The sequence below is a fragment of the Naegleria fowleri genome, assembly GCF_008403515.1.
Source record: "Naegleria fowleri strain ATCC 30894 chromosome Unknown tig4, whole genome shotgun sequence".
In the NCBI taxonomy this organism is placed as follows: Eukaryota; Heterolobosea; class Eutetramitea; order Acrasida; family Naegleriidae; genus Naegleria; species Naegleria fowleri.
This window is the reverse complement of record NW_025407936.1, coordinates 728,036-747,990: the sequence shown is the minus strand read 5'-3', so window position 1 is coordinate 747,990 and position 19,955 is coordinate 728,036. Positions and strand designations below refer to the sequence as shown.

At 36.3% G+C, this 19,955-nt stretch overlaps 11 protein-coding genes across 11 annotated transcripts; 6 read left to right on the top strand and 5 right to left on the bottom strand.

Annotated features, from left to right (window-relative positions):
• Window positions 1-135: 135 nt before the first annotated feature.
• FDP41_007911 (uncharacterized protein) lies at window positions 136-1,675 on the top strand (the record flags this gene model as incomplete). Its single annotated transcript, XM_044711708.1, has 3 exons — window positions 136-248; window positions 293-686; window positions 746-1,675. The coding sequence occupies 3 exons, from the start codon at window positions 136-138 to the stop codon at window positions 1,673-1,675; spliced, it is 1,437 nt and encodes a 478-aa protein (XP_044568709.1).
• A 79-nt stretch (window positions 1,676-1,754) lies between these two features.
• FDP41_007910 (uncharacterized protein) lies at window positions 1,755-3,125 on the top strand (the record flags this gene model as incomplete). Its single annotated transcript, XM_044711707.1, has 1 exon — window positions 1,755-3,125. One exon carries the CDS (start codon window positions 1,755-1,757, stop codon window positions 3,123-3,125), a length of 1,371 nt encoding a protein of 456 aa, XP_044568708.1.
• A 149-nt stretch (window positions 3,126-3,274) lies between these two features.
• FDP41_007909 (uncharacterized protein) lies at window positions 3,275-4,991 on the bottom strand (the record flags this gene model as incomplete). Its single annotated transcript, XM_044711705.1, has 2 exons — window positions 3,275-3,798; window positions 3,851-4,991. The coding sequence occupies 2 exons, from the start codon at window positions 4,989-4,991 to the stop codon at window positions 3,275-3,277; spliced, it is 1,665 nt and encodes a 554-aa protein (XP_044568707.1).
• Window positions 4,992-5,189: 198 nt separating this feature from the next.
• Window positions 5,190-6,563, bottom strand: FDP41_007908 (uncharacterized protein; the record flags this gene model as incomplete). The annotated part of the gene is made up of 1 exon (XM_044711704.1): window positions 5,190-6,563. One exon carries the CDS (start codon window positions 6,561-6,563, stop codon window positions 5,190-5,192), a length of 1,374 nt encoding a protein of 457 aa, XP_044568706.1.
• A 155-nt stretch (window positions 6,564-6,718) lies between these two features.
• Window positions 6,719-7,066, top strand: FDP41_007907 (uncharacterized protein; the record flags this gene model as incomplete). The annotated part of the gene is made up of 1 exon (XM_044711703.1): window positions 6,719-7,066. One exon carries the CDS (start codon window positions 6,719-6,721, stop codon window positions 7,064-7,066), a length of 348 nt encoding a protein of 115 aa, XP_044568705.1.
• Window positions 7,067-7,270: 204 nt separating this feature from the next.
• On the bottom strand, window positions 7,271-7,604 carry FDP41_007906 (uncharacterized protein; the record flags this gene model as incomplete). Its single annotated transcript, XM_044711702.1, has 2 exons — window positions 7,271-7,379; window positions 7,432-7,604. The coding sequence occupies 2 exons, from the start codon at window positions 7,602-7,604 to the stop codon at window positions 7,271-7,273; spliced, it is 282 nt and encodes a 93-aa protein (XP_044568704.1).
• A 133-nt stretch (window positions 7,605-7,737) lies between these two features.
• On the bottom strand, window positions 7,738-9,282 carry FDP41_007905 (uncharacterized protein; the record flags this gene model as incomplete). The annotated part of the gene is made up of 1 exon (XM_044711701.1): window positions 7,738-9,282. One exon carries the CDS (start codon window positions 9,280-9,282, stop codon window positions 7,738-7,740), a length of 1,545 nt encoding a protein of 514 aa, XP_044568703.1.
• A 120-nt stretch (window positions 9,283-9,402) lies between these two features.
• FDP41_007904 (uncharacterized protein) lies at window positions 9,403-13,332 on the bottom strand (the record flags this gene model as incomplete). The annotated part of the gene is made up of 1 exon (XM_044711700.1): window positions 9,403-13,332. One exon carries the CDS (start codon window positions 13,330-13,332, stop codon window positions 9,403-9,405), a length of 3,930 nt encoding a protein of 1,309 aa, XP_044568702.1.
• Window positions 13,333-13,714: 382 nt separating this feature from the next.
• Window positions 13,715-14,404, top strand: FDP41_007903 (uncharacterized protein; the record flags this gene model as incomplete). The annotated part of the gene is made up of 1 exon (XM_044711699.1): window positions 13,715-14,404. One exon carries the CDS (start codon window positions 13,715-13,717, stop codon window positions 14,402-14,404), a length of 690 nt encoding a protein of 229 aa, XP_044568701.1.
• Window positions 14,405-14,597: 193 nt separating this feature from the next.
• FDP41_007902 (uncharacterized protein) lies at window positions 14,598-17,280 on the top strand (the record flags this gene model as incomplete). Its single annotated transcript, XM_044711698.1, has 7 exons — window positions 14,598-14,694; window positions 14,749-14,910; window positions 14,957-15,381; window positions 15,428-15,589; window positions 15,639-15,734; window positions 15,786-16,406; window positions 16,459-17,280. The coding sequence occupies 7 exons, from the start codon at window positions 14,598-14,600 to the stop codon at window positions 17,278-17,280; spliced, it is 2,385 nt and encodes a 794-aa protein (XP_044568700.1).
• Window positions 17,281-17,332: 52 nt separating this feature from the next.
• Window positions 17,333-19,905, top strand: FDP41_007901 (uncharacterized protein; the record flags this gene model as incomplete). Its single annotated transcript, XM_044711697.1, has 3 exons — window positions 17,333-19,297; window positions 19,340-19,465; window positions 19,510-19,905. The coding sequence occupies 3 exons, from the start codon at window positions 17,333-17,335 to the stop codon at window positions 19,903-19,905; spliced, it is 2,487 nt and encodes an 828-aa protein (XP_044568699.1).
• Window positions 19,906-19,955: the final 50 nt, after the last annotated feature.

Genomic DNA, 19,955 nt, shown 5'->3' with positions numbered 1-19,955 from the left:
CAGAGAGTAGCATCACATTATGTTTCACCACCATCATTCGGGTTATTTTCTTCTATCAACCATTGCTTCTCTTCTTCAAACAATTTGAATTCATCACTTCAACACCATTGCTACACTGTTTCTCTTTTTCAAAAAATGCCTGAACAACCAAAGAGAAAGTTCAACCATCATCATGCGAACAAATCCCACAAAAAGAAGAAAAAAGATGCTCCGAGCAATGTGATTGAAGCAGTAACACCATTAGCACAGTAAGTAAAAATTGAGAGCAAGAGAGTTTAAAATTTGTGGGTAGTTTGGATTATGAGGAACAGCTGAAAAAGAAAGAATTGGAAACATTGGACTGTATGAGAAACATGTTTGCTGGTATTAAAAATGCTTTCTCAGATCGTGGTGCCCTTCCCTCTTGTTTCAGCAAGGTTTTTGAAGATGACAAGCTGAAGGGCGTTCATTTAGATTGGCATGGAATACTTGCATCTCCGAAAACTGAAGGCTATCGTAATAATTGTGAATTTACTTGCGGTTATAATAGTGAAAAGAAGCCATCTGTAGGATTTAGACAAGGGCTTTACAGCCAAGGTATTATTAATGTTGAGAGTCCTCAAGAAGTGAGAATTGTTTCAGAGAGCGCTAAAAAAGCAGTTCAGATTTTACAATTGTTTATTGAAGCTCACCATGATACCCACAAGGTTTGTATTTGAGATTTTAAAGGAGTGACAAAATGTTTCAAATGGTGAAATAACCAAAGTGTTATGATCAAACTACTCATACTGGATTGTGGAGGTTAATGAAAGTTAGAGAAAATGAAAAAGGAGAAATGTTAATTGTTGTTCAAGTAGATCCAACACATATTTCAGAAAAAGATTTGCAATCTATTGCTGAAGAACTTGTTGCACACTTTAAATCGTTCGACAAAAATTTTAACTCAACGGATGATTTAGCCATTGACATTAAGGGATTATTTTTACAGAAACATTCAGGTGTAAGCAATGCAGCTCCTACTGATGCGCCATTACAATTGCTCTATGGAGAGGATTCTATTATCGAAGAAGTTCTAGGTTTGAAATTTAGAATCTCTCCAATGAGCTTTTTCCAAGTTAATACGAAAGGAGTAGAGGTTTTGTATTCTAAAGTTAGAGAGTGGACGTTAGAGTCGATGAATTCTGAAAAAAAGAAAGAGAGAGTATTATTGGATGTATGCAGTGGAACTGGAACTATTGGTTCTACGATGAGCTCATCCGTAGACAGAGTTATTGGAATTGAAATGGTAGAGAGCTCCGTAAATGATGCTCGAAACAATGCAAAGCTAAATAATATTGAAAACATCGTATTTATTTGTGGAAAGGCAGAGGATACCATTGCCACTAACATGAAAGAGCATCGATTGAACTCTCCAGAAGTTGAATGTATTGCTGTGGTTGATCCTCCTAGAAGTGGTTTACACAAAAAAGTTTTGGAAGCCTTGCTTAAGTCTCCAACTATTGAAAAATTAATTTATGTATCCTGCAATCCCAACACACTTGTTGAAAATGCAGTGAGATTATGTAGCCCCTCTTCTAATTTCTCTGGACGTCTACCTCCTTTTGTTCCTGTGAAAGCAGTTGCTGTTGACATGTTCCCTCATACTGAGCATTGCGAAATGATTTGTGTGTTTGAGAGAAAATTGGAGAAACAGTAATTTTTTAGATCAAGAGAAAATTAAAATCAAAAATTTCAAAACCCAAACTGAAAATTCAATTCACCCAAAACACAAAAAAATGTCTTCACCTTCTTATGTGCTTTCCTCAGAGGCCCAACATCAAATTTTTAGTGAATGGAACTTGCCATCCTCGTGCTCGGTGAATGTGATCAAGCAATCGGAAAATCACACCTATCTCATTCAAGTGTTACCATGTGTAACTCAAGAAAACAACAACACCATCAACTCTGAGTCCACTTCTTTACAAAAGATATACATTCTTCGCCTTACTCCTAAACATCATCGTTCCATGCAAGCTATTCAAGCAGAATTGGATTTTATCCAACGAATCCATGACGCATCACAAGTCTTATGGGAAACCTCCTTGGATCATCACTCACTTCCATCCCTTCATGTCTGTCCTCCAATTCAGAGATGTAAACAAGCATTGTCTTCCGATAAGAATGACGATATGTATTCTTCACCATTGATTGCTACTCTCCATTCTCCCTATCAAAATAATACTACTGATCATGGGGATAACAAGGAACAAGCAAACGAAAATTCTTCTTCGAAGAGTGATGACTCAAGTATCTATTACGCAGTTCTTTTTGAATATGCTCGAGGAAGTTCAGTACTTGAAAAGTGGATTGGCTTAACCAATGAATCCTTTATTGATGCACTGGGTAGAGCCATCGGAGAGATGCATCGAATTGTTGCCAGTTATGATCAACAATCTTCGAAGGAATGGAAATTAATGGCCGAGAATATTCCGTTATGGTACGACACTCATAATGGTGCATGCAAGATCGAGAGAATTAGAGAACGAGCAAATCAATATGGACATGAACCATCTAGAATCTTATTAAATCTATGGGAGAATTTGAAAGATTTTTTGGCTCAATTGAAACCAAGTCACGACACATTTGGTGTCATTCATGGTGACATTAACGTGAGTAATTACTTTGCAGAAAAAACAAGTGAACAAGAGCATGCTCAAGTATGGATTTTTGATTTTGATCAAGTCCAACGCAACTATTTTGGTTGTGATCTTGCTGTGGTGCTGCAAATGGTTCGCTTTTTCGAAGATGACGGTCTAGGAATTGGAAAAATTGAAGGATTTGATGCAGATCGATTCAGAGGTGTGTTTTTGCAAGCATACAAAGAGACCTGTCCACGGGGAATGATTGAGGAAGGACATTTGGATCCTAATCACTTGAAATATTTCGAAATGTTTAGAGAATTTTATCACACCTCAGTGGCTGTTGACATTTTGTTTCGTCATGAGCATCCACAAGACGACCACACCACGAGCGGACAACCTCTCGTACACTTTGAAGAGTCTATTATTTCATTTTGTTTCGTCATGAGCATCCACAAGACGACCACACCACGAGCGGACAACCTCTCGTACACTTTGAAGAGTCTATTATTTCATTTTGCAAGTTAGCAGTCAATAGACTCAAAAACAAATTTAACTTGTAAAATGACACATTCCATGATCTTGTCCATAAAGTTGTTGTTACATAATTATATTCGCATCATGGGAGCTGCATTTGCAAGCAAGAGGTCTGAATTGCTTTAAATGTTATTGTGTGGTCACGACATTAAGTCTTCTTCTTCCTTTTGTTTTGCTTTTTCTTTGGTGGTGTTTCGTTTTTCTTGAAGTGAGATTGTTTCGTCTTGAGGACCATAAACTTCATCAGCAATTAACCATGCCTTATCATAATACAAGAGAGCGTTTGCATAGTCTTCCAACGTGAATTGTATATCTCCTAAAATTTCAAGAGTAATACCTGCTTCAGGAGAGTCATTCCCATAGACGCGTAACTTTCTTTTCAATAATTCCTTGTAGAGAGAGGTTGCTTTATCATACAGAGTTTTGTCGTCGTTTTGAGATTGAGCTTGTTCTAGAACTGCTCTTGCGAAGCGTTCATACACTTTGATCGTTTTCTTTTCATAAGGTCCGAAATAATTTTCAATTCCTCTAGTTGAAGCTTCGTAGTAAAAACTAGCTTTTTCAAAGTTGTTCATTTCGTCAAACAAGTTTGCAATGGTGTAAGATATAACATCTGCATTATAAAGAGCAACAGGAGTACCAATTTCTTCATACACTTTTTTTGCTTTTTCATAGTTTTCAATTGCCTCGTTAATGGTTCCATTCTTCAAGTGAACAGCTGCCATTTCTCGAAAAAATTTTTGCAATGTCTGGATGTTGTTGACTTCCAGTCATTTGTAATTTTGTTTCCCATGCATTAATTAAATGACTGAGAGACACGTCGTATCTCCCCAGTCTCGTGTACAAGTATGAAAGCTGAAGAGAAATGTCAAACGTGATAGTTGGATCTCTGTCTTCCTCTCTTAGCGCATCGTTTTGCCTCTCTGCTTCTTTGAGACAACCATGTGCTTCTTTCATACAGTTTTGCTCAACATAACATTTTCCAAGCGCAAGAAGAACATGTGGAAGTAATCGACGCGCGTCTGTGTATTCCTGTTCGAAGTTAAGAGGTTCTGGAGCGTCTTCGTTGATAAGTCTGGTTGATGATGTTTGATGGTGATTAATATTTGTCACAATTTTTGTCAAAAACATTAAACCTTTCCTTAAATAAGAGCTTGCTTGTTCAAAAGCTTTCATTTTTGTATACGTGTCTCCGATATCCATATAATGCTCAGCTAATCGAACTGTTTGAGATCCATAAACTAATCGTGTTAATGCGATTGCCAAGGTTCTCAAATCTATGACCGCTTGGTGCATTTGTAAATCTTTCAACCTAGCAATTCTATTTTCAATAATCATTAATTTTTGTTTAGGAGGCATTAACTCTTCTTTTGGAGTTAATTTTGCAAGCTTTGCTTCCTGTTCTTGTGCCTCTCGAGTTTTGGCGACTGGAGAAGAAGCACATTTTGTTAAAAAGCTGAGAGAAGATGAATCTGATCGAGTTTCTTCTTGCTGAGCATTTGAAAAATCAGAACTATTACTACAAGAGTGTCTATCCATGTCAGGACCTCGTAAAATTCGTAACATGTGCATGATATCACTCTCTCGATCACTCTTGATGGTTTCCTTTGTTTTCTTGGATTGTTCTTGGAGTTGACGATACCTTAGAGTACTCATACCTAAAGAATTAGCAGCCGAATCTTTTGTCCCCTTATTTCTTAGTCTTCTCCGAACAGCTTTTTGACCTTCCACAATATGTTTCGGAGGAACATTTGAGTAGTATGAAAAATCTTGCAGGATGGGCTGATGCTGGTAGTTTGCTGCTGAGTCTTCCTCTAACTCGAGTGGCAGCATGTCATTACAACCGCCGGCGTTCATTTTTTTTATCTCATGAAAAATCCAATAATTTAAATTCTTATTGGGAGAGAAAATCGTAAATGGTTGGAATCCGCCATTTTTTCTTGCATGTTTCGCATTCCTCTCTAAGAGGTTACAACCAATACCAATTTCAAATCATTCGTAACAAGATAATAGGTGGAAATTCAAAATATTGGATCACACATAAATCTTAATTTATCATCTTCGCCTGTTGATATTTAGGTTGAATCCTCCAGTACCACTAGTAGTGGTGCTAGTACCTCCGAAATTAAAACCGGTCGTCGTTGGAGCAGTGGTGGTTGTGGTTGTAGTGGTTCCACCAAAGTTAAATCCTCCTCCAGTAGTAACACCTCCAGTAGTGCCACCTGTTGTTGGATTTCCAAAAGAAAATCCTGTCGTTGTAGTCGGAGCAGTGGTTGTGACACCTGAGGTTGGGTTTGAAATTATTGGTTGGATGTTCAATCCTGGAAGAGAGGCATTCAATGATTTTGAATAATTAAAGGATGGCTTAGTAGTTTTAGAGGGTTCTTTAAAGGGGTCTCCCTTAATTTGGTATGTCCTAATATATAGCTCTTTTAGTTCGTTTACCTTTTCATGTAGGACAGAAAGTCTGGCAGCAGCATTAAAGAATGCTTGTTGTTGTGACACTATTGTTCCTTGTAAGAGTTGTCCAAAAGGCATTTGATATGCATCCCCATGAGAAAGTGTTTGACTGATATCTTCTATTTCTTTCCAAATCTCTTGCATCCGCTGTTCTAATTTTTGGGCTGTATTAATAAAGTATGTTGAAGAATAATTTGGATCAATATTAGTATAAGTTGCCCTAAGCTTGTTAAAATTGTTTTGAGCTTGTTCAGCATTCTTTGATTCTACCAATACATCGTGTTTTAAAGTTTCTACAGTATCTTTAGAACGTCCAATATTGACTTTTGATGCATTTATCTTCTTTTCAATCTTCACTATATGTTTTTTAATCTTTTGAGTATCGTTTGCATTCTCTTGTTGTTTCACAATTTCAACAGCTTTCTCTCTATTAGTAGTCTTTTCTTTTTCAAATTGCTGCCATGCTTTTTTATATTGATCTGGAAGTTTTTGAAAGGTTGTTTTTGGGGTTATATTTACAACATCAACATTTCCTGGTTGCGCTGTGGTAGTTGTTGTTAATCCGGGTGTAGAGCCTGGTGCACCAAAATTAAAGCCTCCGGTTGTTGCACCAGTGGTACTTGCTGTAGGATTTGTTCCTGTCGTTGTTGTTGTTGTAGTACTTGATGGAATGGTAAATCCTCCAGTTGTTCCAGCTGTTGTTGTTGTTGGTTGGGTGGTTGTTGTTGTTGTTGATGGTGCTGTGGTTCCTGATGTCGTTGCTGTCGAGGTGGTCGGAAAGGTAAAGCCTCCAGTGGTAGAAGTACTACCAGTTGAAGTGGAAGGCTGTGTCGTTGCTGTTACGGATGTAGCTGGAGCTTGAGAGGATGGAGTACCAAAATTGAAAGTAAATCCTCCTCCTCCTGTTGTGCCTCCTGTTGTGGTTGATGATGGGTTCGAGGCAACGTTGCCAAATGTGAAGCCAGACATTTTTTTATTACATCAAGAATTCTTGATGATGAATCTTTTCATCAACATGCACCACCAAATGTTGTTGGCTCTTGTTTCGAGAATGTTTATCATTCATCATCTCTTAGCTTGTTCTTACAAGCTGTGAACGATACAAGCTAGAAGTTGTAAAAAAAATGATTGAATCGCACAGCACATTGGACATTTCAAAACGAGGTATTCTTTCTCTGTATCGACTCATCCTACGAGAAGGCAATCAATTCCCGAACAAAATTCAAAGAACATTTGTAAAACAAAAAGCTGCTCAAATGTTCCGAGTCAAATATGAACATGAGGATGAATTAAGAGATGCTGTGAGATTAGCCATGACTCATGTGGATAATATTCGGGCACAAGTTGCTTCGCACAAGTTAATGTATGTGGATGATAGACTGTCGCAAGAGGACCTTGATAGACTGAAGAAGGAACAAGAAGAAAAGAAGACTGCTCAATATCGCACAGATGAAGCACAGTGGGATCAATAGAAGAATTGTTGACCAGTAATTAATGATTGAACAACACTATTTGAAATGAATTGTGGATGATGATAGTACTACTGACATCAAAATTAGTAGGAGAATACCAATAACCATCAATAACCATGGAAATAATTGTTTGTAAATTATTGCAAGAGTAATCAATTTTGTAGTAAAATTATAGAGCACTAGAGAGGCGCGCATACATCATGACTACAGTTTGTTAATGTCTACTTTGCAATACCCCGATTCACAATAATCCTTTTCATTGGAGATATTATTAGAGCCAGATCCGTTATTACTTGTTCGTTGTTTAAATTCTCTGTGTTGAGGTAAATTTTGATGTCATTCCGAATGTATTCCAACAAACTTACTTGGCTTTCTCTTCACAGGCTCTCTTAAATTCCTCAATTTCTACTTTACATTTCTCTTGTCGATTGGTTGGGTTCCGCTTGAAACATTCCTGTAAAGCCGTCGCATCACACACTTGTGTAATGTTGTTGTTGTTTTGATTGTTGTTGGGCAGCACAACTGATGAGTTTTGCATTTTTATTATTTGAAACTTTTTAAAACCATTCAATAGTGGAACGTAATCTCGTACGTGAGGTCACAAGGTTATAAAATTGGTGTAACCTTGTGATCTCACACAAGACCACCACTCATCTCCTTAAATTTGCAATCTAATCATCATACAAATCCTGAACTGTTTCAAGTATAAATGGTGAATCGTGTTTGTGGTCATACCTTGTTGGTGGTATTTTGAAAGGTAATAAGAGCCCAAATTGTGAATGCAATTGTTCATTGGTAAGCGGACCTTGAGAGCACATGGAAGGTGATGAATAGGTACTTTGAGAATCACTTTGGGAATCAGTCACACCAAGTGAACTTTTTGAAAACACATCTAATTTCAAGGCAATTCCTAATTCATAATTTGAGATGTATAATTGTGAATTTTGTTTTTGAAGCTTTCCTAATGCTGCTTGGCTCAGGTTGTGAGATCCAATGACCATAAATCCAACATTAGGATTATTGTTTGATTGATGAAATATTATTTTGGAGTGAGACAAGTGATTACCTTGAGTTGGAGTATAATGACTCATCAAATTTCTTGGAAATGTAGAAGTTTCATAAGTTTTGCTTCTGAGATGAATCATTCCACCACATCTTAATCCAAAATGACTTTGACTGACAACCTCAAGTGATGGAAATACCATGTGAAATAGATCCTTATTTTTTGTCACATAAAAACTATCACTCAATTCCGAAATGTAGTTTGCATTTAAAGATCCAATGCTTGACATTTGAAAATACAAGGGAGAATCTTTCAACTGTTGAATTTCTGTTGAAGAAAAGTTCATTGCAGCTATGGACTTTTTAATGGCCAGATGACCATACTTGTCTGTGGTGTGATATCCAGGAACGGATGGAATTAATTCACCCTTAGCTGTAGAGTAATCATATTTTCTTAAAAAATTACCTGGAATGCCTGTCAAATGTTGCCAAAAGTCAACTAGATCGTTTTCAAATTTACAACTTGATGTGGAGAGTTTTTTTGTAAATTCTTGAATCCAAATTGCTTGTTTGAAATATTGCCAATCAAATTGAGTTAAATTTGCTGAACTTATTACGATTCTAATCTTTTCTTCAAATTCAATGATAAATAATTTTGCATGCATGTTTGAATATTGTCCAAGTAGTTTTGGATTACAAACACAGACTGGACATTTTCCAAGTTGAATAAACTTTTTCCCAACTTTTTCTTGTTTTTGATCCCAATGATGAGAAATGGTGATCGGAATTTGTAATGACTCGAATGGAATGATGGTTTGTAAAAATTCATAATCTAAACAAAATGAAGAAAGAAATAAACTTTTAGCTTTTCTCACTTCAAGAATTTGTGAAATCGTTAGGAAATGATCTGAATTGGATTGTTTTTCATTGGCAAGAGGATTATAATAAATTTTGTCTCCATGATATTGAATGTGTGTCGTTGTTGAATTCATAGAAGAAGCCACATTTCGGGGAATCGCCTCTGTTGTTGGGGATGGTTTAATCTTTTTAGTGCTGGGTTCAGATGAAGAAGGGAGTGTGTTTTTTGTTTTGGAAAGGTGTTGTTTTACTTCAACGACCTCTTCATCGTTATCACTCTTCTCCGAGAGATTATCCGAGGTCGAGTCGTCTTCCACCACAATAATGTCGCAAAGAAGGGATCTTTTTGGAGGCATTTTTTTCTTCGAGCGCTCACAAGAACTGATTGGACTGAACTAAACAGATTGATAAATTAACAAAGAATTATTATTTCTGTTTTGATTCAATAATTAAATTTAAAATTACATTTTTACAAATCATTCTTCTTCGGCATGATGCCTTTGTTCTTCATCAAACTGATTCATATCTATGGTGAGCGTTTTGGATGACTTGGAAGGAATGTCTCTGAAAATACCAACCAAGGATTTCGCATTGGTGTAAAAGTTCTCTTTCAATGAAATGATAATGAATTGACACAAGAGATCTGTTTGCTTGTTCACAGAGCGTCTAATATAATCAGCCACTTTGTTAACGTTAACGTTGTCAAGAGCAGCATCAACTTCGTCCAAAATGTAGAATGGTGAAGGATTGTACTTGTGAATTGCAAACAATAAAGCCAGAGCAGCAACTGTCTTTTCACCACCGCTCAACTGTGACATATCTCTATAACGTTTAAGTGGTGGCATTGCATTGTACTTAATTCCTTGAAGATATGGTTCATCAGTGTCTTCCAAAGTGAGATAGGCTGTACCACCTGTTGGTGTTTTCTCTGATTTAGTTAAATCTTTGTAAATTGAATCAATAGAGTCAGCAATTTTGTCAAATGCTTTTGTGAATGCTTCCTTTCTCTTTTTCTTGATCTCTTCAAAGTCCTTCTTTATCTTTGTTGTTTCTTCTCTTGTCTTTTTGTATTCTTCGAGAGTATCCTTATATTTCTTGTTGATCACATCATATTTTCCAGCTATTGCCGTTGTTGGAGCAAGTTTTTCAATTTCTTCTTGAAGTTCTTGCAGTTCATTTTCGAATTGTTTTTCAATTTCTTCATAGTGTTTCAAGTCTCTAACTTTTTTCTTGGATTTATCAATGGAAGAAAAGTCAAGTGTGACAAGTTCTTGAGAAGCAGGAGTCTCTTCTTCTGTTGTTTGGGAAATGGTAAAAGACTCACTGAATCTAATTTCTTCTGGTTCCTCTTCTTCAGCTTCTTCAGATTGCTTTTTCTTCTTCTTGCTTCTACCTGCTGGTCTGGTTTGCTTTCTCTTCTTTCCATCCTCTTCTTCTTCCTCCTCGGATTCTTCTTCCTCAGGTGTAACAGTGACTCTACCTTTGATCGTTGGAAGTTCAATCTCTTCAATTTTACACTTCATAAACATTTCTTGTCTCTTATTTCTTAGTTGTTCAATTTGGTTTTCTTTTGCTGTAATTTGTTTAGCAATCTTTGTCAGCTCGTCCATGTCAGTTTGAAGAATCTTCTTCAATTCATTCATTTCAGTGTTTTTATCATCAATGGATGACTGGGAACTCTTCAATTCTTCAAGTAGCTTCTTATACTCCTTTTCAACAGAAATAAGTTCTGTCTCTAATTGTTTGACTCTCTCTTTCTTCTTATCGAGAGATTTCTCTTCGGTTTCAACCTCCTTTTCAAGTCTGTCAAGTGAGGTAGCAACATCTCTCTTTCTAATGAGCTCTAATTGGTTGGTCAGTCGAGAAATCATAGTTTCAAATCTTGATCTCTCCTTAGCGGCATGTTCTTCTGCTTTTAATCTCTTATTTTCATATTCTCTGATATTATCAATTCCAATCTTCTTGGAGAAGGCAGTGAAAATACCTTCTTCAACTTTAGCAATTGAATCTTCAATAGATTCAATTCTTGCATCAAGATTGCTAATGGAATCTTTCAATTTGGTAAGATTTGGTGTCTCAGCTTGAATTTCTCTATCTACATCTCTCAATTCAGTTTCAATGCCATCAATCTTCTTCTTGGTGAATTCAATATCTGTTTTGACCACCATTCTTCCTTCAATTTGAGAAATATCGTTTTGAAGTTTGATGAGATATGTTGAATCAGAAGCTTCTTCTCTTGTGAGAGATTGAATTTCAGAAACAAGCTTATCTCTGTCATTCTTTAACTTTTCGATATCCTTTTCCTTATATCTTGAAGCTCTTGTCTTGGCATCTGCCAACCCACCAGTGACCATACCTGCCTTAGTGATAACTGTTCCTTCAATTGTTACTGCTTTAACTTTAAAACCTAAACCAGCAACATCATTGAAACAAATGTCTACTGCTTCTTGATAAGTGTCACAAACAATGGTATTACCAACGGCATATTTAAAAACTGTTTCGAGTTTTTCTTCAAATGAAATGACATCAATCACCAACTTGGCAGTAGTGTTTGGAATCTTTCTCAACTTTTCATTAATCTTTTTTGGTTTAACGGTATCGATTGGAATGAAAGTGCAAGTACCTAAACGTTGCTCCTTGAGATATTTGATGCATTCAAATGCAGTCTTTTCATTTTCACAAACAATAGAATTCAAGTGTTTTCCAATTGCAACGTTGACAGCAACATTATATCTTTCACGGACAATTGTAAACAAATCAGCAACCTTTCCAATAACACCAGGGAAGAGACGTTTCATGCCATCAAGAGCTTCTTTGAATTTTTGTTCTCTTTCTGAGTCACGTTTCTCGACTCTGGCATCTTTTAATTTGTCTCTCATTTCATGTAAATCATCTTCTGCCTTTTGTTTTCTCTTCTTCTTTTCGTCACTAGCCCGAGAGAGTTCATCATATTTTCTCTTCTTTTCTTGGAGTTCATTTTCAAGATTTTGAAGTGCTTCTTCGAGCTTTTCAAGTCTTTTTTGGTTTGTTTTCTTTTGATCTTCTAATTGTTTCTTTCTTTCTTCCATTTGACTAACCTTTTGTTGTAGTGTTTTTTGAGATTCAACAAGAGTGCTCTTTTCTCCATTAAGTGAAGCAAGTTCTTGTCTTAAACTGACTGTCTTTTCAGCAGCTTGAGTCATTAGTTGGTTATATTCTTCGAGATCTGCTCCAGAAAGTTTCAACTCTCTTTGGCTTTCTTCTTTTAATTTGTTTTCCATTTCTTGTCTTTCTTCTTCGAGAGTTTTAATTTCTTCTTCCATCTTTTCTACATCCTTTGTGTGTTTATCAAGCTGTGATCTCTTCTTGTCCATATTCTTAGAATGTTGCTTCAAACTATTTTCCAAGTGACTAACCTCAACCTTTAAAGATGCAAGTGCTTCTCTCTTTTTTTGTACGTCATCTTTTTGTGATTTAACTTTTGTTGCAGAAAGAAGATTTTGTTTCTTTAACTTGGCCATTTCTTTCTTCTTTTCATTAATTTCATCGTTGGTTGTTTTCTGTCTGGATGTCAAGTTATTCTTGTCCTTGTTGAGGCGTGTCAATTCAGCTCTATGCTTACGAATGTCCTTTTCAATATGGTATAATTTCCACAGAACAAATTGAGCTTGCAATTCTGTATGTTGGTTGGTTGCTTCGTCAAATCTGTCAGCATCTTTCTTTTGGTTTTTATATTGTGTTTTCTCGGTGGTAATTCCCTTCTTCTTTTGGAAATTCGTAATGAGCTTGTTGTTGGATTGCTCATATAGCTCCTTAAGTCTATCATATTCTTTTTTGTATTCCTCTGAACCAGAAATTTGTTCGAACAGCTTGGTCAACTCTGTGGGAGACTTTGATGCTACATTTTCAACATCACCTTGAAAAACTAAAAAGTTTCTTGCTTTTGTAAGAATACCAAAGCTCTTCAACTTTTTTTCATAATCACTTGCTTGAACAGTCTTTTGGTTAATCTTATATTCAGTTTGTCCTTGTGCTGAAATAGTTCTTGTAAATTCAATTTCAGCTCCTTCTTCTTCTTCATGTTCAGGAGATGTTTTGAAAACCAACTTCACGAAGGCTGTTCTATTCTGGAGTTGGGCCAACCCGTCACCATTGAAAATTAATTGTTTCAAATGTGAAGAACGGAGATATTGTGCTCTTAGTCCCATAACGAAACTGATGGCATCCATTAGATTTGACTTGCCGCTACCATTGGGACCGATGACGCAAGTAAAATCGTTGAAAGGACCAATAATTTGGCGACCCTTGTAGGATTTGAAATTTTCGACTTCGATTCTGACAATTTGGCCATGATGATTATTTGTCGTGGTGGTGCCAGAGGAGAGAGAAGATTGTGTTCCTTGGCTTTGGCTGGCAGCGGTACTCATGTTTAAAGGAATGTATAAATTAAATGGTTGATTGAAAAAGCAGTCGGTAATTACGGTCTCACAACAAGGCTTGAGAAATATTCAAAAATTTGATGATGACGATCAGAAGTAAAGCCTAGAAGAAGACAGATTTGACTGCTCCGAATTTTTTTAAAAGAAAATTAAACTTTGAGCGGGTCAACTTGGCGCCAAAACATTCCTCTTTGGATTGGAAAAAGCCTTTCAGTGTGGAAAGGGAATTCTTACATCGTTAATACGGGATTTTATGCAAAGTACAAACAATCAAGTGGTTGTAAATATTAAACTGCACACCTTGGACCGTATTCTGAGATGTCCAAGAGTTGAAATATTTTACGAAAGTGAAAGTCTAAACCAAAAGAAAATGCAAAACAAGATCCCCACTTCTGGTCCACCATCAAAGAAGATCTCAACTCATCCACCCATACAAAAACGAGCCATGCAAGGGCAACGAAACACAGAGAAAACAACAACGATTCCTTCAGAAAAACCAATCAATCACAAATTATCAGCACCCAATGTTCCTCGGAAACCACCACCAACAACAACCACCATCATACAACCGAGCAACAACTCACCCAAAGCACCCGTTGTAAGATATCACAATATTGATGACGATGAAGATCCAGAAGATGAAATATATGTTCAAAAACCCTTGCCATATAATAATCAAAGAGAAACAGTTGTACCACCACATGTACCATCATTATCAACAAACCCTAGAGTAATTGTAAATAATATTATAGGACAAAACGAACAATTTTGTAGTCACAAACAATTATGCAAAACAACATCAAAGCCATCGCTACCACCACCACAAACGAACACCACCAAATCAAACACTCAAACCAAAACATCCATAATCCCTCACTCACCTCAATTAATGACTAGAGATGAGCACCAATTTAAAAAAAGCTCTGCAAATACGGAGTCTTTGGATGCCCTTACCAACCAGTTTAAGAGACTTGGAGTTTTTCCTGTAAATCAACAAGAATATTCTACTTGCAACAACTTCTCGGAAGAGTGGATGAGAAAAAAGAAAAGCAGCTATTGAAAGACGAAAAATCAAATTGCGTAGCGAAGAATTAGCAAGAAAAGTTATAAATCATTGGAAGTGGTTTGCTCGAAAGGGCTTGAATGAAATTAAGGCAAAAAATAGGAGAAATACGACTCTGATTTTTAAATGCTTTCAACATTGGAAACGAAGAAAAGAAGATAGAGAAAGTATTTGGAAACGAGAATTCATTATGCAAACTCGTCACAAATTTTCTGTCATGCAATACTTTTTTTTGGCATGGAGGCAACGGCTAAACCTTAGTTTAAAGAAAGAACAAGAGCTTACAGGTATGTACATTCCATAATTTAACGTTTTTGGTTTGATCTCATTGGAAAATGAAGAAATGGCCTACCAACATTTTAACAAAATTTTACAAATTCGAGTATTAAAATCGTTGCAGACAAATTGTGACATTCAACGCATCAAGCGTGATTCAATACTCGTTGCTGAGAATTTTGAATATCACAGAAATGTGAGACGAGTGGTTGCTGCTATTAAAGGAAGTAAGTGTCTGATCGTGTGGAAATTTTCAAAAACAAAAAATTGCAGTTAAAATTTTGAGAGATAAGGTAAACATTGCGGAATCCTTTTACACAAAGGTTTTACTCTGTAAAGCATGGTCAGCACTAAAAAAACACATTCAAGAAGAAGCTGATATAAAGACCAGAAAGGCTACCGAATACTATGATCGTTCAATTAAAAGAAGGATCTTCAATTCATTACGACACCAGGTAATGAAAAATACAGAGAAGAGAAAAATCATGGCAACAAAACAAGAAATTGTGGATCGATTTTTCAATAATAAGAAATTGAGAATGGCGTTTGATTGCCTGGCAAAGTATTGCAACACCAAAAAAGAAAAGAAATTGAAATTGAAGCAAGCCGAAGAATATTTTAGAACGAAATATTTGTCGTCATACTTCAATAATTGGAAAATTACTTTACAAAATAGGATTCATTTCAACGAATTAGAGGTATGTTTTTCACATGCTGCTTTGGTTATTTCAAACAAGGCAATAGAAAGTTGTTCTTCAAAAACAAAGAAAGAGAGAGCTGAAACAGGTTTTAATTACCTGGAAAGACAAACTTTCGTCTCAAAGACAAGCATTCTTTTTAACAGAGAGAGCGGAATGTTTCCGTTGGGAATCCTTGATCAGAAAGTCTTTGTTTGCTCTTAGCAATGTAAGTGACATATAATTTTTCTTTCAAAATCTTATTTTCATAATTCCAGTATTGCCAATTAAGAAAAGAAAAATATCAAAATTGTCACAAGGCAGACATTTTTTACCGTTTCTCATGTTTGTATAAGAGTTTTAGACATTGGAAGGTAAGTCCCATTGAAATCTATGAGCATCTAATGATGGATCAATCTTATTAGAATAATTACTTACTTGAAGAAGAGAGAAACCAATCACTCAATGATAAAATTCAACCCATCTTGAGAAGAAGAAACAAATATCTAGCTTCTACAGCTTTCCGAGCATTGATTCAATATACTCTGGTTCGAAAAGAAAAAAAAGAGAAGGAAGACATTCGAGTTTCCGAATTAAAAGCTAAATTGGAATGCTCAAAACTTTCCAGAGTTTTTAAAGCTTGGAGACACTATTATGAGAACAAGGTAGTGCAGAGAATCAATTTTGAGAGAGCAGCTCTTCATCACAATCGTATACTGAAAGAAAAGACAATGAAACAATTATTTGCCTATGTTCTATTCAGGAGAAGAAATGAGGAATTGCATAGAAAAGCTCTACAATTTTCATTGAAACATTTAGTGAAACCAATGTTCGATATTTGGAATGGAATTGTCCAAAAACGACTGAACGAGAAATGTAGTTTGAAAAAAGCAGATTTTCTCATGAAGAAACATTTGGCAAAGAAAACATTTGCAGCCTTGAAGAATTATGTTTACTATGCTCGAGCTAAGAGTAAATTAGAAATTGAAGCATTGGAGAACAGAAATGCACTATTGATGCGGAGAGGATTAATTCAATGGATTGAAGTAAGTTTTAATTGTTTTTCATTGAGATGATCAATGACCTGAGATTTGAAAGTCTGCCTATGACCACCACACTCAACGAATGAGAAACCTTCAATTGAATCATACCATGAGTGAGTTCGACTCTTTGAAGAAGGTTGAAAAGTTCGCTCGACATTGGTTGTACATTACCATTCGAAACGCTCAAAAACGAGGGTCCTATTTATTCAGTGGTTACAGAAAAGCAACAAACATGATTCAATCCGATCATCATCACCAACCGAATAATGGTGTCACATCTCGAGATGTACTAACGCTCAGCAAAGGTCCACCAAAAAGAAGACCATCACCAAGAATTCCAAACGAGTTGTTACTTCTCAACTTTCCTGTGAGAATGAGTCATTCCGAGGATGATGTGGCTGTAGATGGTGCCATTCATTCTCAACCTCCAAGCTCAGAGCAGGAATTGAAATCATTTGTACAAAATCATGATCAACACCACCAAAAACAAGATTCCTTTCAACTCAAAGATGACTCACTCACTGCAACTCCTCAAACGTTAGATACTCATGAAAATGTACGAGCTGTTGAAGAGAATATCAGAGACGGCGATCCATTGCAGCTAATTGAAGAAATCGACAAAATCAAGAATGTTCTGGAGGAGTTTGAAACTAATTGGACGCCAATTTATGAATTAGAAAAGGACAAAAGAAAGTATTTGAGAGAGTTGATTGAAATGGAGGACGACCTGACCACTATCCAAGAGCTTACATCGGAATTGACTCACCTCGAGAAAAGAGCAAAGACTTATCTTAAATTTAAACGTGAAGAACTTCCAAAACTAATCGAGCAACTCCATCAATTAGTTTCTTCCTGTGATCCAGCCTTACTGCAATAACAAATCCATAATTATCACCTCTTTACAATATACTCTTACAACAGAAAATAAAATGAAAACGCCATCAACTGCCCGCATTTCCTCCTCCAACATCAATCGCACTCCAAAGGCTGGTAAGGCTATGTATGAAAATCACTTTCCCGTTGGGCAAACTCTATCAAGCACTCTTCCCTCCAATAGGAAATCATCAACAGGGTCAACACTCCATAAGTATAACACTCATTCAGCAGGCACCAATGCTTCTCCTTCCTTAAATATTGTTGCATTACTCGACAATCAAGCAAGGGAAGTTGGGTTTGCTGTTTTCAATCTCAGAACGAATTCGGTTAGACTTACTCAGTACAACGAAGGCTCCAGCTACATCAATACTTGCAACATGTTGAAGGTGTATGAACCTGCAGAAGTATTGTTTCCGAAAACGTTGTACGATACCAAGTTGTCCTCTGTGGTAAAGCAAGAGCTAGAAAGCAACAGTGAAGGAACTTCCAACAAGGCGAAAATAACGTTCATAGCAAGAAAGCTTTTCAATGAGAATAAGGGTAATGAATACATTAATACCTTGTTGATGGATCATGAAAATTCTTCAATTCAATCCGACGTCGTTTCCAAGTACCTTAGCGTTAGTGCTTTATCTGCCGTCATACAATATGTGGAGTATGTACAGGAGATTACCTTCCAACCAAGAAGTCTGAGAATCTCCTATGTTGCATGCGACGGGCATCTCATGATAGATTCATCAAGCATTTCGTCTTTGGAATTGGTGAGAAGTTTGAAGTATGGGAATGGAGTCTCAACTTTGCTTTCTCATCTCGACTACACCAAGACTCCAATGGGTAAACGTATTTTACGGACCAATTTGTTGCAACCACTATTAGACATAACATCTCTCAACGCAAGGTTAGATACAGTGGATGAAATACTGGCTAACGAAAAGGAGTTTTTTGAAGTCGGTGCACTTCTTTCAGAGTTCAATATAGACATTGCTCATCTACTAACCCAATTCACTCACACCAAACGTTCTTCCTCTGCCAGATGTTCTCATTCATGTGTGCTTAATATTATTTGTTTGAGAAAAATAATTGAAAAAGTTCCTCTGCTTGAAGAAAAGCTCAGATCGTACACCACTCCAATTTTAAAAGCTATATCTCAATCGTTAGAATATCAGGAATTATCGAGTCTAAAACAAAGCATCGATGAAATCATTAATGAAAAAGGCATTGTAAACTGCAAAAACAAGCAGCAGCAAGTTATCTTTTCTGTGGCAGCTAACGTGGATGCTTTGTTGGATATTGGAAGAAAGAAATATATTGAGACAGTAGAAGAAATACAGAGCCATCACAAATATTGTCAAGCAGAAACTGGCGTATCATCTCTAAAACTTCGGTACAATGTAAGAAGAGGTTATCACTTCACTTATGAGGATAATGTTCATTTGTCACATGAGGCTCAAAAGTTGTTGATCCAAAGACTAAAGAAAGGGAAGATCGTCCATTGTTCTACTGAAGAGCTAAACTCTCTGAACGTGCGCATGAAAGAAATTCTTGATGAGATATATCTAATGACAGAAATGGTTGTCAGCAGGCTTACAGAAATTATTAAGACTCATATCAGTGATCTGTACAAATTAGGTGAATCTATTGGTCTTCTTGATATGCTATTCTCCTTTGCTACTCTTGTTACGTTAAATAATAGCTACATCAGACCTCAGTTTTGCACCGAAGGACCAACTGCCATTAAGCAAGGAAGGCACCCTGTCTTAGAAAAAAATTTAAACGGAGAATATGTCGCCAATGACACATATCTATCAGAATCAAGTAATTTTCACATTATAACAGGAGCCAACATGTCAGGAAAATCTACCTACCTGAAACAGGTTGCTTGTATCCAAATTATCAGCCAAATAGGATGTTATGTACCATGTAGTTATTGCAATATTAGAATTGCAGACCGAATATTTACCAGAATTGGTAACAATGACAATATTGAAAATAATAGTAGCACTTTCATGGTTGAAATGGTATGTTAAGTTTCTCACAAATATCCACCAACACCATAATAGAAAGAAGTCACCAACATCGTTCAAAATGTAACTAACAAAAGCTTAATAATAATCGACGAGCTTGGAAGAAGTTCGAGCAATATTGAAGGAACCGCAATTGCATGGAGTATTGCAGAACATCTAAGTGTAAGTTTTGAGTTGAGCTAAAATTTTTGGCAACATGTTTCAAGTCATTACGCTCATATTCACTCTTTGCTACTCATTACACTGAAATGAGTGATTTGGAGAATTTATATCCCAACATTAAAAATTCACACCTTAGAGTGACAACCACACAAGATGGCGAGTTGAATTATCTCTACCAATTACAACCTGGAAGCTGCTCAGAAGATAGATACGGAATTAAGTTAGCAAAAATGTTAGGTATAAATTCTGCAATCATCAATGAAAGTGAGATCATTTTAGAAGAGCTCATAAAGAAAAAGCAAAAACCACAACATGATGACCAAAGTAACAAAGAGTGGAAGTTGGTATTTGGTATTGCATCGAAATTAATTGCTCATTCAGACTCTGAATATGAAATGTTCAAAGACACAGTGCTAAAACTTAAACAAGCGCTCAATTAGTTCATCTTTCATAGCTTCAGATGATTGAAATACATGGCGAAATTGGAGAG